Source organism: Symphalangus syndactylus, chromosome 17 (assembly GCF_028878055.3).
Source record: "Symphalangus syndactylus isolate Jambi chromosome 17, NHGRI_mSymSyn1-v2.1_pri, whole genome shotgun sequence".
Taxonomy (NCBI): domain Eukaryota; kingdom Metazoa; phylum Chordata; class Mammalia; order Primates; family Hylobatidae; genus Symphalangus; species Symphalangus syndactylus.
Window position 1 is genome coordinate 25,516,903 of NC_072439.2, and position 15,234 is coordinate 25,532,136.

Here is a 15,234-nt window from a genome sequence, read left to right on the forward strand (position 1 = left end):
AAATAAAAAATAGGTTCTTCTAAATTCTACCAGAGTGGTTGGAAAACAAGCCCTAAATTTATTGAAATTCAAAGATAAACAGGAACTTCTAGTCACCCTTTTCTTAAAAAAACATGGCTAGTAGAAAACACATCACCCAACTCCCCACCTTCTGAATCCCACGGGTTTATTTATGGTGATGCTTTCTTGGCAATGCCTTTCCCATGATGTAACTACAGGAGTAACAAGTATTTTTCTGAGTTTCAGTGATGTCAGCCTGAAACACATTCTAAAGTATTTCAAAATGCCTGGGCCGGGCACAGTGGCTCACGCCTGTAATCCCAGCGCTTTGGGAGGCCCAGATGGGTGGATCACCCGAGATCAGGAGTTCGAGACCATCCAGCCTGATCAATCCCGTCTCTACTAAAAATACAAAAATTAGCCGGGCGCGGTGGCTCACGCTTGTAATCCTAGCACTTTGGGAGGCCGAGGCGGGCGGATCACAAGGTCAGGAGATCGAGGCCACGGTGAAACCCCGTCTCTACTAAAAAATACAAAAAATTAGCCGGGCGTGGTGGCGGGCGCCTGTAGTCCCAGCTACTCGGAGAGGCTGAGGCAGGAGAATGGCGTGAACCCGGGAGGCGGAGCTTGCAGTGAGCCGAGATTGCGCCACTGCACTCCAACCTGGGTGAAAGAGCAAGACTCCGTCTCAAAAAAAAAAAAAAAATTTAAATAAAAATAAAAAAATAAAAATAAAAATAAAAATACAAAAATTAGCCAGGCATAGTGGCGCATGCCCGTAATCCCAGCTACTTGGGAGGATGAGGCAGGAGAATCGCTTGAACCTGGGAGGCAGAGGTTGCAGTGGGCCAAGATGGCGCCATTGCACTCCAGCCTGGGCAACATGAGCGAAACTCCACCTTAAAAAAATGAAAGCCTGAATATGTAATATCCTTTTGGTACAAACAGTGTAAGTCAAAAAAAACCCTGAAGTTCAGCTGACCACAAAAAAGGAGAACCATCTACCCAGCTAAAAATGCAGACTCAAGCAGTGCTCTCTCAAGATTTTGCCTACCTGATAGAGAAATGGGCAAAGGTCATGCATGGACAATTCTCACACAAGGGAGATTTACTCAGAAGTATTAAAAAAGTATTAAATTCACAGTTAACTAAAGGAACGTGCTGGGCGCGGTACCTCACATCTGTAATCTCAGCACTTTGGGAGGCCGAGGTGGGTAGATCACTTGAGGTCAGGAGTTCGAGACCAGCCTGGCCAACATGATGAAACCCCACCTCTACTAAAAATACAAAAATTAGCAGGGCGTAGTGGCAGGCACCTGTAATCCCAGCTACTCAGGAGGCTGAGGCAGGAGAATCACTTGAACCTGGGAGGCGGAGGTTGCAATGAGCCGAGATCGCGCCATTACACTCTAGCCTGGGTGACAAGTAAAACGCCATCTCAAAAAATAATAATAATAATTTTAAAAATAATAATAAAGGAATGCAAATTAAATAGCAATAAGGTGCCTTTAGTTATTGAAGTTTTTTTTCTCTATTTTAATGACTATATCCAATGGAGGTAAGGGTGTAATGAAACTTAAAAATAGACATAAATTGGCAATATATAATTAGAATCATAAAAAGTCACACCCTCATAATCAGTAAAATTCCATTTTTGTACAACTGTCCTATAAAATTAATCCACAATGGAAAAGGTTTCATGCTCAAGGTATTTATTAGTGCTATTTACAGTAGCAAAAATTAGAAACCTCCACATTTTCCAATATTTGGGGAATAATGCCAATTCAATAAAATACAATGTAGACAACAAAATGACAGCTGAAATCAAGCAGCAGTATTCCATAATCCTGGGTTTAAATAAGTATTCAAATTTGTCGGTATAGTATTCCTCAAAAAATTAAAAACAGAATTACCATATGATTCTATAGCAATTGTTACTTATGGGTATATATCGCAAAAAGTTTTAAGAAGGGTCTTTAAGAGATACTTGTACACCCATGTTCATAGCAGCATTATTCACAATAGCCAAAAGGTGGAAGCAATCCAAATGTCTACGGAAGAATCAATGGATAAACAAAAAGTGATATATACATACAATGGATATATTATTCAGCCTTTAAAAGGAAGGAAATTCTGACACATACTCCAACATGAATAAATCTTGAGGACACCAAGCTAAGTAAACTAAGCCAGTTACAAAAAGACAATTACTGTACAAATTCATTTATCTAGACTAGTCAAATTCAGACGAACCTATATAGGCCTCCCGTGAAGGCAGGTTTCAATCTGTTTCGTTCACCACTGAATCTCTAGCACTTAGTCTAGCATCATTGTGAATATTCAATAATTGAAAAATGAATTTAGAAAACTACACACACACACACACACACGGTCAACCTGCACTTTTTTTTTTTTTTTTTTTTTTGATACGAAGTCTCACTCTGTTGCCCAAGCTGGAGTGCAGTGGCGCAATCTCGGCTCAACACAACCCCCACCTCCCGGGTTCAAGCGATTCTCCTGCCTCAGCCTCCGGAGTAGCTGGGAGTACAGGCATGCACCACCATACCCGCCTAATTTTTGTATTTTTAGTAGAGGCAGGGTTTCACTATATTGGCCAGGCTGGTCATGAACTCCCGACCTCGTGATCCGCCTGCCTCGGCCTCCCAATGTGCTGGGATTACAGGCGTGAGCCACCACGCCTGGCAACCTGCACTACTTTTAAGCGAACCCTTTGCTGATTATATTCTAAGTCTGTTAACTCCAAGATCTTCTAAATCTATCCTTCTGGTCTCCAATTCCCAAACTCACCCTTTTTCCTCCTCTAATTATCTCACTTTGTTTAGCATCTGGAAAAAGAACCGAGGGCTGCAATATATAATTAGTAAATTATTCTTAGCTGACTGAATCATGTAGCAGCAGTTAGCAATTACAGTCCATAAAATGCAAAATATTAAGCTTGCTCCTTTAATACTCTATGAAACATGGGCACTCTTCTCTCCTTAAACTGAAGGCAGAGTTGCACTGAGAATGCCATTAGGTCAGTTTTATCTTACTGGCTCATGTGGAAAAAAAAAAAAGGGAAGTTCCCCACACAAAAGTTTCACAACCCCAAAATGCTGGTATGTGTGTCCCTGGATAGGCTGAGAAGAAACTATCCCCAACAGTAAAGGGCAAGTTCCCCTTCACAAAGAAAAATCTTTCCAACACACCGGGCTGGTACCCCCACATCCATCCATCTGCAGCCACCAAGACAATGGAGATTGAAATCTCCGGCAAGGGCTGCCAGCTCTGCTTCAGCAAACAGCATTGTTCAACAAAAATATCATGCGAGCCACATGCATAATTTTAAGTTTTCCGGTAGCCATGCTAAAAAATAAGTAACATTAAATTTACTTAACTCAAATATTATCGAATATTATCATTTCAACATGTAATTGCAATTTTTTAATTATCGTAATATATTTTCCATTGTTTCTTTCTAATCTTCAAAATCCAGTGTGTATTTTTCACAGCAATCTCAATTCAGACTAGCCACGTTTCGAGTGCTCAAAAACTACATGTGGCTAGTGACTACTCTATTGTACAGCACAGTTTTAGAATGGTCACTTCTATCTCAGAATATATTTTCTGATTGGTTACGTAAGTTTTTACATATATTTCAAGGACTCATCATTTTTTATGGGTTCTGACATCCTTCCTAGAGCATTATCTGGCCCTCTCCATTTAAATTAAAAAAAAAGGCCGGGTGTGGTGGCTCACACCTGTAATCCCAGCACTTTGGGAGGTCGAGGCGGGGAGGATCATGAGATCAGGAGTTTGAGACCAGTCTGGCCAACATGGTATAACCCCGTCTCTACTTAAAAAATACAAAAATTAGCCGGGGATGGTGGCATGCCCCTGCAATCCCAGCTACTCAGGAGGCTGAGGCAGGAGAACTGCTTGAACCCAGGAGGCAGAGGTTGCAGTGAGCCGAGATCGTGCCACTGCGCTCTAGCCTGGGCAACAGATCAAGACTCGTCTCAAAAAAAAAAAAAAAATTAAGCAAACAAAAGCTATTTGACAACACTACTGATAGCCAAACCAGAACTACCTGTTTAAACTATTAAGAAAAACCTGGAATACTCAGGAGGCTGAGGCAGGAGGATCACGTGGGCCCAGGAGTTCGAGGCTATAGGGCACTATTATCATGCCTGTGAATAATAACAACTGCATTTTAGCTTGGGCAACATACCAAGATCCCATCTCTTTAAAAACGAAAAAAGAAAAGAAAAAAAGACCTGGAAAATAAACCAAATTTGGTTATTTGGTTAATTTTGGTTAACATTTTGGTGAATTAACCAGTTTGGTTAACTCTGGTTAAGTTATTTAAAAAACGTTTTCTAACCTTGAAGATGATTATGTTTCTGTTGGAAGACAGTCATCAATAAGGAAATGTGATTGTTTTACACAAGGATGTAAAACAGGAAGTGATACACTTTCACGTCAACATTCCCATCTAAATAGATGTATAGGGCCGGGCATGGTAGCTCATTCCTCTAATCCCAGCACTTTGGGAGGCCGAGGCAGGCAGATCACAAGGTCAGGAGTTCAAGACCAGCCTGGCCAACATGGTGAAACCCCATCCCTACTAAAAATACAAAAAATCAGACGCATGTTTTGGCGCACACCTGTAATCCTAGCTACTGGGGAGGCTGAGGCAGGGGAATCGCCTGAACCCAGGAGGCAGAGGTTGTGGTGAGTGGAGATTGCATCATTGTATTCCAGCCTGGGTGACAGAGCAAGACTCCATCTCAATCAATCAATCAATGTATAGCTTTACCACACTACAAAATAGGTGTGTTCCTGAAAAACTACATTTCCAAGTTTCCTCAAATACACTAAAGGAGCAAGCTCTTTAGGGAAAAATTAGAGAGATATTCTCATTTGCCTATTGGGTAAGCTTTTTAAAAACATTGCCAAGAGAGGCTAGGGACTGTGTATTGTTCACCACCCTAACCCCAGAGGCTAGAACAGTATCTGGCACATAGTAGGCACACAATAAATTGTCAGCTAAATAGATTAATGAATAAATGATGAGTTTTCTTAAAACAAGGGGAAAGTATATAAAGTGAATTATGCCTAATCAGTAATCACAGATATCATCAATATCATCCCATTTTAAATCACTACTACCTGTAAGATACTGTGAAGGCTTATGGTCTAGTTTGGAAAGGGGGAGACACTGTGTACATCTGTGTATAAAGGAAAACTAACAGTACCAAATACTGGGACATCCATCCAAACTGAGCAGGCTTTCATTTGTTCAAGCATCTTAAGTGCCAAGCATTTATTTTATGTAGTAGCTAAAAAATGCTAGTCTCTGTCCTCATTAAACAAAATATAATGACAAATTATAATTTTGTTATGAAGGGAAAGAACAGAGGGCTTTAAGACTTTTCTGAGTCGACATGTTAAGGAGAATGGAGGGCGGCAACTCCAGGCCATGGTTCCGAGATGGCGAGGGGGCCTGAAAGGAATTAAAGAGAAGGCTAATATGGCTAGAGTCCTAAAAGCTATTACATCACAGGGTGAACAATAAGCGGGGCCTTGTAATAGAGGTAATGCCTGCTTGCCATGAGAATAAAAACTTCCTACAAGGCAAATGTTTGTAGCTCTTCAAAGAGAGGAAGATGCAAAGAGGCTAAGTTAGCCAAGACTTGTCATATAGAAGAGAAGCTCCTTTGCATGCGTTTATCATATATCCTACTGTCTTCTCACAATCCCCTCTGAAGAGGGACTGCTAGCCAATGGCCTTTGGCCAAATTAGGAGTGAAATGCATGTTTCAAATTGGGGACTTTATTGAAAGACAGCTACTTATGCTTGGAGACTTGGGGGTGGAAAATGTGAGGGCTAATGCCCAGGGCTAAGAGTTGGTGATCAGGCCACACTAGAAAGCATTTGGTCAGCCTCAGTTTTTTTTCTCCCAGAAAAAGAATGTTAACAGTATGACATGCACTGACTGCCAAAGGAAGTCTAAAAACAATAACCACATTATTGGATATTTTTAGCCTTTCTTTTCAAAAATGTTTTGTGTCACTGCTTTCCAAATAATTCCAAATCTTGCGAGTTAGCCAGAAGAAGAAATGGGATAAGGAGTATACTGCTCAAATATGAGGCTTTATAAGACTGGGAACTAATTTTCTTTTGAAATTCATTTAAAGGAATATATCTTTGTGACTCTTGCTCACACAAACACAAAATTCCAATGGATTAGTATAGTGTAAGAATAGAACATATCAGACATGCAGAAAAGATGTGTAAACCACCTTGCGCTAGGCAAAATGTCTGGTGAAAATGTTTATGCCCCATAATACAGGAATTAAAAATTAGCATTTAAAAAGCTAGTATAGGCCAGGAGCGGTGGCTCACACCTGTAATCCTAGCACTTTGGGAGGCCGAGGTGGGTGGATCACCTGAGGTCAGGAGTTCGAGAACAGTTTGCCCAACATGGTGAAAGCCCGTCTCTACTAAAAATACAAAAAATTAGCCGGGCATTGTGGCGGAAGCCTGTAATCCCAGCTACTCAGGAGGCTGAGGCAGGAGAATCATTTGAACCCAGGAGGCAGAGGTTGCAGAGCCAAGATCACGCCACTGCACTCCAGCCTGGGTGACAACAGCGAAACTCTGTCTCAAAAAAAAAAAAAAAAAAAAAAAGAAAGAAACAAAAAGGCTAGTATAGTCAAAATACCTATTATGTCATAAGCCACTATTCTTTTACCCCAGTGATCTAGCTCTAAAACTTCTAATGGAAACACTAATAAAAGAGTGCAGCTCATTACTGTTGATTCTAGCAATATGACATAACCAAATAATTGAGGCACAAAAATATTTGAATAAGAAAGAGAAAACCGAACGGGTGAAGCTGAGGCCTGCTATGTGGAGTCTAATAGGCTTACTTACTGAAAAATTCTTCAGCACAATTTTTTTTAAAGTGTGGGTTGTTCAGAAGACAATTTCACGTTTCTCAAGACTTCTTGACTATCCTACTTCTAAAGCAAAAATACTGTCTCATTTCCTTATTCCCATGAACTACCAAAGGCTCAGGAGGAGAGGTAGCTTAGCTAAGAGGTAAGACACACTCCAACAGATTATAACTTTAGACCATTTCTAGTCTTTGGAAATCTGAATGTGTCCTGTATTTACAGGTAGTTTGATTTTGGTGGGAAATCAAGAAGGTAAATAATAAATTACAGAACTGTCCACATTTTTGGTTTTGCTGAAAACAATGATTAGATGGATCCTTTGAAACACAGCGAATCCACAAATACAAATTATAAACACTGTCATGACAATATATACAGGTCAGGGAGTTGAAATTTTAAGAAACAGCCAGGCGCGGTGGCTCATGCCTGTAATCCCAGCACTTTGGGAGGCCGAGGAGGGCAGATCACTTAAGGTCAGAAGTTCAAGACCAGCCTGGCCAACATGGCAAAACCCCATCTCGACTAAAATACAAAAAAAAAAAAAAAAAAAAGCCAGGCCTGGCAGCGGGTGCCTTAATCCCAACTACTCAGGAGGCTGAGATACGAGAATCATTTGATTCTGGGAGCCGGAGGTTGCAGTGAGCCAAGATCCTGCCACTGCACTCCAGTCTGGGTGACACGGTGAGAATCTATCTCAAAAAAAAAAAAAAAAAGAAATTTTAAGAAACTCTTAAATTTTAGGTGTCCTTATTTGCAAAGGGAATATGGAGCTGTAAAATTATTTTTATAGCTAAAAAGTAACAAAACAGAGAGTGTAATTTGAGTCAGAAAACCTGAGTTCCAGCCTTCTTGCTACCTAGGTGTGGGCCTCATACAATCACTAAATAATACCTTCCCCTTTCATTAAGTTAATGTTTCATACAGTTTTTGGGAGAACCATAAGATAGAGTACATTTGAAAATGGTAAAGATCAGGGGCCAGGCGTGGTGGCTCATGCCTGTAATCCCAGCACTTTGGGAGGCTGAGGCGGGCAGATCACCTGAGGTCAGGAATTCAAGACCAGCCTGGCCAACATGGTGAAACCCCATCTCTACTACAAAATTTAGCTGGGTATGGTGGCAGGTGCCTGTAATCCCAGCTACTCGGGAGGCTGAGGCAGGAGAATCGTTTGCACGTGGGAGACGGAGGTTGCAGTGAGCCGAGATCACGCCATTGCACTCCAGCCTGGGCAACAAGAGTGAAATTCCATCTCAAAAAAAAAAAAAAAGAAATGGTAAAGACCCAGTTATTATCAAATCAGGAAAACATCCATTCATTCAGCTTGCATTCATTGAGCAACTACTGTATATCAGGTACTGATCCAGACCCTGGGGATACAATAAACATGACATTCAAACTGTCACAAAAGGTTCTATGTTCATTCCCTTTATATCTTTTAGACAGTTTTGTTTTTGAGACAGGATCTTGCTCTGTTGCCCAGGCTGGAGTGCAGTGGTGCGATCACAGCTCACTGCAACCTCTGCCTCCCGGCCTTAAGCAATGCTCCCACCTCAGTCTCCCGAGTAGCTGGGACTACAGGCGGGCGCCACCATGCCTGGCTAATTTTTGCATTTTTTTTGTAGAGACAGGGTTTTGCCATGTTGTCCAGGCTGGTCTCAAACTCCTGGGCTCAAGCAGTCCTCCTATCTCAGCCTCCCAAAGTGCTGGAATTATAGGCGTGAGCTACCACACCTGGCCTAGACAGGTTTTAACCCTTTTCCATTTTTGTTGTTGTTCTTGTTAAGAATGGGGTTTAAAGTAAGAAAGAAAATGACAACATTTTCTTTATAAGGTTTTTGTTACTGTTGGGGATAGAAAGAAGTTGGGCTGTGTTCCCTTGCCTGGCAAGAGAAGAAGGAAATTTCTAGTCCACCCGCTCCCTCACCCCTTTCTCCCCATTCTGCATTTACCACAAACATCTTGTTTTCTCCGGACAGTTTCAAGAAATCTAGAAACCTCATTTTTCTCACTTTTCCACCAGGTGGTACAGCATCCAAAAAAAAAAAAAAAAAATCACTGTATCTCTAATAGATCCTTCTAGCAATACCTCTCTTTCCATCTCTCTATGGAAAGGATAAATTTCACTACTATGCTATATGTCAGAAGTGCTTATCTTATTCTTATAATCATCAGCATGAAAACGAAGAAAACGGCTTATCTAACCTTAGATAAAAGAAATGTTCTACATTAAGAGTGCTTTGCTTTATATTTATGATGTTTTACTTCCCTAATTCAGCAATCTTACCAGGAATTTAAAACATTCATATCACTTCTTTAAATAAACCACAATGCTCACTAAAATTCATAGTTTAGAACACTTTCTCTGCCTGGCAAATAACTTCTACAACTCAGCACCTTACATGTGTTATGTTAGAAGGGAAAAATATGCAGGCAATAAAGCTTCAAATACACATATGAAGCTCTTCAAGCACGAAATATGTCTTCCTGTCCTGATTTCCAACACAATATTTCAAAATACGTATTAATGTTAGACTAATTCTAAATGCTAAACAATACTACCCTGAGTATAATATATATGCTAGATGATACATAAATGATTGCATACAACATAGAAACAATAAATGCGCCGGGGGCGGTGGCTCACATCTGTAATCCCTGCACTTTGGGAGGCCAAGGCGGGCAGATTACCTGAGGCCAGGAGTTCGAGACCAGCCTGGCCAACATGGTTAAATCCCATCTCTACTAAAAATACAAAAATTAGCCAGATGTGGTGGTGCATGCCTGTAATCTCAGCTACTCGGGAAGCTGAGGCAAGGGAATCGCTTGAACCAGGGAAGCTGAGGTTGCAGTGAGCTGATATCACACGACTGCACTCCAGCCTGGGTAACACAGTGAGACTCCATCTCAAAAAAAAGAAAAAAAAAAAGAAATGCTAAATGCATATAAACCTAGAAAAAAACTGATGTCTTTACTCTTTAAAGCACTAAAGGATTCTCATACAATTCAAATCTGAATACTTTGGCCCTTGTGGCATCTCACCCCTGGAGAATCCAAGAACCAGACAGTTTTCAGGAGATTAGCAGACACCTCTGGAATAAACTTCAAACTAGCATGAGTTCCTTTTCATGTGAAGTGGTGAAAGCAACAAAAATGAAAGGAGAAAATGCAAAATGGAGAAGGGGAAAAGAGAGGCCAAGAAAGAAAGCAAAATGGAAAAAGCAAAAGCAAATGCAATTTTTCTATAACTGGGAGGGTGGGCATGGGGAGGAGAGGGCATTTCCAACTTCCAAACTTCACAACAATCTCATGCTCTCAGAACACACTCTGCTGAAAGTAAGAGATCCCACTCAAAGTGACTCCTAAATAGTGGGGCCTTAAGCCTTAGAAACAATACAAGACAGACAACTATGGCACCGGGACTTGAGATTAACTGTGGTTACTGAATAAGGGAATTTGACTTCAGCTTACCCTTCACCGTCTCCTTTCCTCCTCCTGGTTTGGGACTTAAGAGCCTGAAAAGACTAGAACTTCCGAATTTTAGAAAGAATTTTACTTCAGAAAGTGGCTAAACTTAAGAGTTCTGGCAAGACCACCCTGACAGATTGCACCCTCCCACATTCACCAAAAAAAGTTATCATCCGGCCCCTGAACAATTCTTCTTACTTCTAGTCTCTAGGTCTCAGTCCGGTATTAATAGAAATGTTTGGTGAACGCCTGTTTTCTAAAAGCAACAAATTTGTTCCATTACAATCTTCTGTAATCTGATGTGAGTGTGGCCGGGTTGGCCCGGCTCCCTGGTGCGGCTCCTAGTGCCAGGAGGCCGCGGGTTCTAGCACCGGGCTCCTCAGTCCAGCCGACGTGCCCCGTTTCAGGAAGGCCTCCCAAAAAAACACGGCTACGGCTGGCGAAACTGACACAAGTTCCCTTCTCATCTTTTCCCAACTCATGCTTCCCACGGCGTGCTGCCTCCAAAAAAGGAAGAAACCGGCCAAAAGGTTAGCTGTCGCTGGCTAGTATTGAGCATAGGAGCTTGTCTGCAAAACATCTGGGCACCAAAAAACCTAGCTTTACAGGAAACGCACAACCCTGAGTCCCGCAACCGAGATTTAGTGAGCGCCTACGGTGGTGAGGCCCGCGGTGCCCCTGGACCCCCACCCCACAAGGGCGCCCGGGCCAAGAAGAGAGGAGGCCAGGTCACCCGGCCACCCCTAGCTATTACACGTTGACCCAAGCCACTCTGGGGGCCACAAATGAGTAAGCAGACTAACAGGAAGGACAGGCGCGCGAACCCGACCGTCGACCCAGCGGGGACGCGAAGGGGAAACATGCGGGAGTGGCCCAGGGACTCCTGCTGGCTCCGGGACTGCTCCCCGCAGGCGGCGGCCCGAGGCGGAGCTGCAGAGGCCATCCGGCGCGGAAGGCAGAAGCCGGCCCTCAGCCTCCCCGCCCTTCCTCCGCCTTCCCTCGCCCACAGGCACAAGCTCCAGGCACGTTCCCGGGACCCGAAAAGGCAGAAGCCACTTCTCGGCCCGCTCCTCCTTCCCGGCGAGCATCCCCCGAGCGCCCCGCAGAGACACGTGGAGTCAGGGGGCGCGGGCTGGCGGGTTCCCCGGGGCTCTGGGGCGCGGGCTGCAGCGCCCGCCGCACGCCACTCACTTGCTGGCCGGAGCGGGGCTTGCCCTGGGGCGCCCTCCTGAAGAAGGAGGTCCTGGCGGTGAAGAAGAAGTCCTCGGCGTCCTCCTCCAGGCTGCTGTAGCCGCTGCTCATGCTGCCGGTCCCGTCGCGCGCAGGCGGCCTCCCCGGGGCGCAGGCGGCCAGGGAGGGGGTGCGGCGCCCGCCAGCCCCGCGAGGTTCCCGGCGCGCGGCTCCGGGCAGTCCTGCTGCAGCTGCGGCCGCCGCTCAATCAGGCTGTCCCGGCCCCTCCCGCCGCCTCCTCGTCCGGCTCCAGGCGCGGCTCGGCCCCGGTGCGCCCGCGACCCCGCCTCCCTGGGCCCCGCCCCGGACGGGCGACCGGCCGAGCCCCACCTCGCGCGGCCGCGACCCTCCCCGCCCGCCCGCAGGTGGGGGGAGCCCGGCCCGCCCCTTCCAGGCGCCCGGGTTTCTCCCGACAGCGTCGCGGAACCCGGAAAGCCGGGCGCTAGGGCTACGTCTGGTGGGGCTGTGCTCGGGTCGCTTCCTCAACCTCCCGGAAACTGCAAATTCCTCTGCTAGCCGTCCGCCCGCCCCCAGCCTCGCTGGCTCGAGTTTCGGAGAGGGCGGGAGCAGAGCGGAGAACTTTCTCTGCGTCCACTCCCTGCTCGCCCCCGCTCCAGGGTCCTGTGGGGGTGGGTGGGGGTTGCCCGGCCGAGGGACCCCCAGGTCCCACGGCTTCCTGCAGCCGCAACGCCCGGTCCTGAACCCCAGCAGCTCGCCCCTCCTGGAGGATTTCAAGTTGGCAGAGATGGGTGGGGAGGTCAACAACTGGGTTGAGTTTATTCGAATGAAAACATCCTTTCTGGTCATTCATTTGAGCTTCGGTCTTACCCTTTTCCCCTTCTTTCTAGCGAGGGCTCACTTCCAAATAAGATCGTTATCTTAGGCGCACTCAGTGCAACTGAAGTTCACCCTAGTTCTATAGTTACAGAACAATCGAGTGCTTATTAATTAAATGTGCTTTGTAAATGTCCCCGCCACAATCAGCCTTCCACGGTCACCCACAAGGCATGGTTTAAGTGGTGGGGATAAGGAGATCAGGGAATTCTATTCATCCACGTACAAAAAAAGTTTCCATGTTTTCTAAAATTCTTCAGTCAGCTAATCCTCTTAAAGCCACCTGTGGGTAACAGTCTTTTTACACCTTGATGTTACTGCACTGATTTAAATCATACTAATTTCAAGATCTTGACTGAAAGGTTCTTTTGAAGCTGCAAGCCCTGCTATAGTTAGCGAGCTTCAGAAGCGGTTTCATTAGGAGGGGAAGAGAGACGTTAGAAAAGAGAAAATGTCCACCCATCATAGCCAAACTAGCCAAACTCTCTTACATTATCTCCTTCAATCCTCCGAGCAACTCTGTAAGGTAGGTAGTGCTATTTTATGCCGGTTTTACACCTAGAGCAGCAGCTGAGGCTTAAGGAGAGGAAAGTGGCTGTAGGTGGCAGTACTCGGACCGTTCTGCTTTGCGTTCTGTTGATCTGAACGTGGTCACACACCCTACTGGGTTCTCTGCTTGGTCTCGGTCAGCCGTACTCTTTTGTGGACTACAGGAGGAAGAGTTGGACCCGAAATGACGGGAAGGAGAGAAGAATTGACTCATGAGTCATCCTACTGTCCCCAGGCTGAAAGAAGACTTGCAAACCTGCTCCACCTTCGGGCTTACACATCCATCTTGTAAAATAGTATATTACCCCACGTGATTCACAACAACTCCAGAAGGAGGGCCTTTGAGTTACAGCCCATTTTAAAGGTCCTACAACATTAAAGTCTTCTCGGCCACACAGCTACTGAATGATAGGAAGCCAGGAATTCTAACTCCATATAGTTTCACCCAGCTTAAGCTGATCCGTGTGTGTGCCATGCACATAATCTAATGTAGGAGAATAGGGCTTTATGACAAATTTTTCTTATTTGGTTTCTCTTATTTCATTATTCAGATATAATATTATCGCAGCTCTTATTAAATATTCCAATGTAAGAATAATGTGTAGGTTAAGGACTTAAATTACTCATTTTATTGTGGGTAGAAAGGGGAAAATAATTTTACCCAGAACAAGTTGAAGTTTATGAATACTTTGAGGAAAAATGCATTAAAATGCTTTACTGGCCGGGCGCGATGGCTCACGCCTGTAGGAGGCAGAGGCAGGTGGATCACCTGAGGTCAGGAGTTGGAAACCAGCCTGGCCAACGTGGTGAAACCCCGCCTCTACTAAAACTACAAAAATTAGTTGGGCGTGGTAGCGCGCCCCTGTAATCCCAGCTACTCCGGAGGCTGAGGCAGAAGAATCGCTTGAACCCGGAGGGGCGTAGGTTGCAGTGACCCGAGATGGCGCCGTTGCACTCCAGCCTGGGCGACAGGAGCAAAACTTCGTCTCAATAAATAAATAAATAAATAAATAAATAACTTTATGATGTACCGCACCATAAAAATGATTTTTTATTGTATTATTTTTAAGCTCCAAAGGACTGGATTAATTTGTACATCTGTCAGCATACCATCAGAATCAGTTATAATAAAAAGGCATGATTGAGTGGGGCACAGGGGGAAGCTGAGGTGAAGGATCACTTGAACTCAGGAGTTCCTATCCAGCCTGACCAACATAGTGAGACCTCTTCTCTAAAAAAAAATGATTTTTTTATAAAGGCATGATTAGGCCAGGCATGGTGGTTTATGCCTGTAAACCCAGCACTTTGGAAGGCCCAGGTGGGAGGATTGCTTGAAGCCAGGAGTTCAAGACCAGCCTGGGCAACAAAATGAGACCCTGTCTCTACAAAAACAAAAACAAAAAACAAAAAAAATTAGCCAATGTAGTGTCACATGCCAGTGGTCCCAGCTACTCAGGAGGCTAGATGGGAGGATCACTTGAGCCCAGAAGTTTGAGGCTGTAATGAACTATGATCTTACCACTGCACTCTAGCCTGGGTAACAGAGTAAGAGTTTGTCTCTTAAAAAAATAAATAAATAAAATAATTTAAAAAGCCATGATCAAATAATGAAACAGAAGCACTGCTTTTAAGCAACAAAAAACAACAACAAAAAAAACATAAATAAAGGAAAGGGCTGAGTGAGGTGGCTCACACCTGTAATGCCAGCATTTTGGGAGGCCAAGGCTGGCAGATCACTTGAGGTCAAGAGTTCAAGACCAGCCTGACCAACATGGTGAAAACCCATCTCTACTAAAAATATATAAAAAATTAGCCGGGCATGATGGCACATGCCTGTAGTCCCAGCTATTCGGGAGGCTGAGGCAGGAGAGTCACTTGAACCCTGGAGGCAGAGGTTGCAGTGAGCCGAGGTCACGCCACTGCACTCCATCCTGGGCGACAGAGGGAGAATCTGCCTCAAAAAATAAATAAATAAATAAATAAATGAAGGAAGGAAGGAAGAATTGTGATTTTGTTTCCTAAAAGCAGCATAATGATATTTGTATATTTTTCTGGTGGCTTTTTTTTTTTTTTTGAGACGGTCTCACTTTGTTGCTGGAGTGCAGTGGTGCCATGTTGGCTCACTGCAGCCTCGACCTCCCAAGCTTAAGCAATCTTCCCACCTCAGCCTCCCCAGTAGCTGAGACTACAGGC

General features: G+C 44.5%; 1 protein-coding gene across 1 annotated transcript in view; it reads right to left on the minus strand.

The window, feature by feature from the left end:
* Positions 1 to 11,926, minus strand: part of RASSF3 (Ras association domain family member 3) — an 89,069-nt gene extending 77,143 nt beyond the window's left edge. Inside the window, exon 1 of the mRNA XM_055250930.2 lies at positions 11,620 to 11,926. Within this exon, the coding sequence (XP_055106905.1) occupies positions 11,620 to 11,730 (111 nt within the window). The 5' untranslated portion in view covers positions 11,731 to 11,926. The remainder of the gene's footprint in view (positions 1 to 11,619) is intronic.
* Positions 11,927 to 15,234: the final 3,308 nt, after the last annotated feature.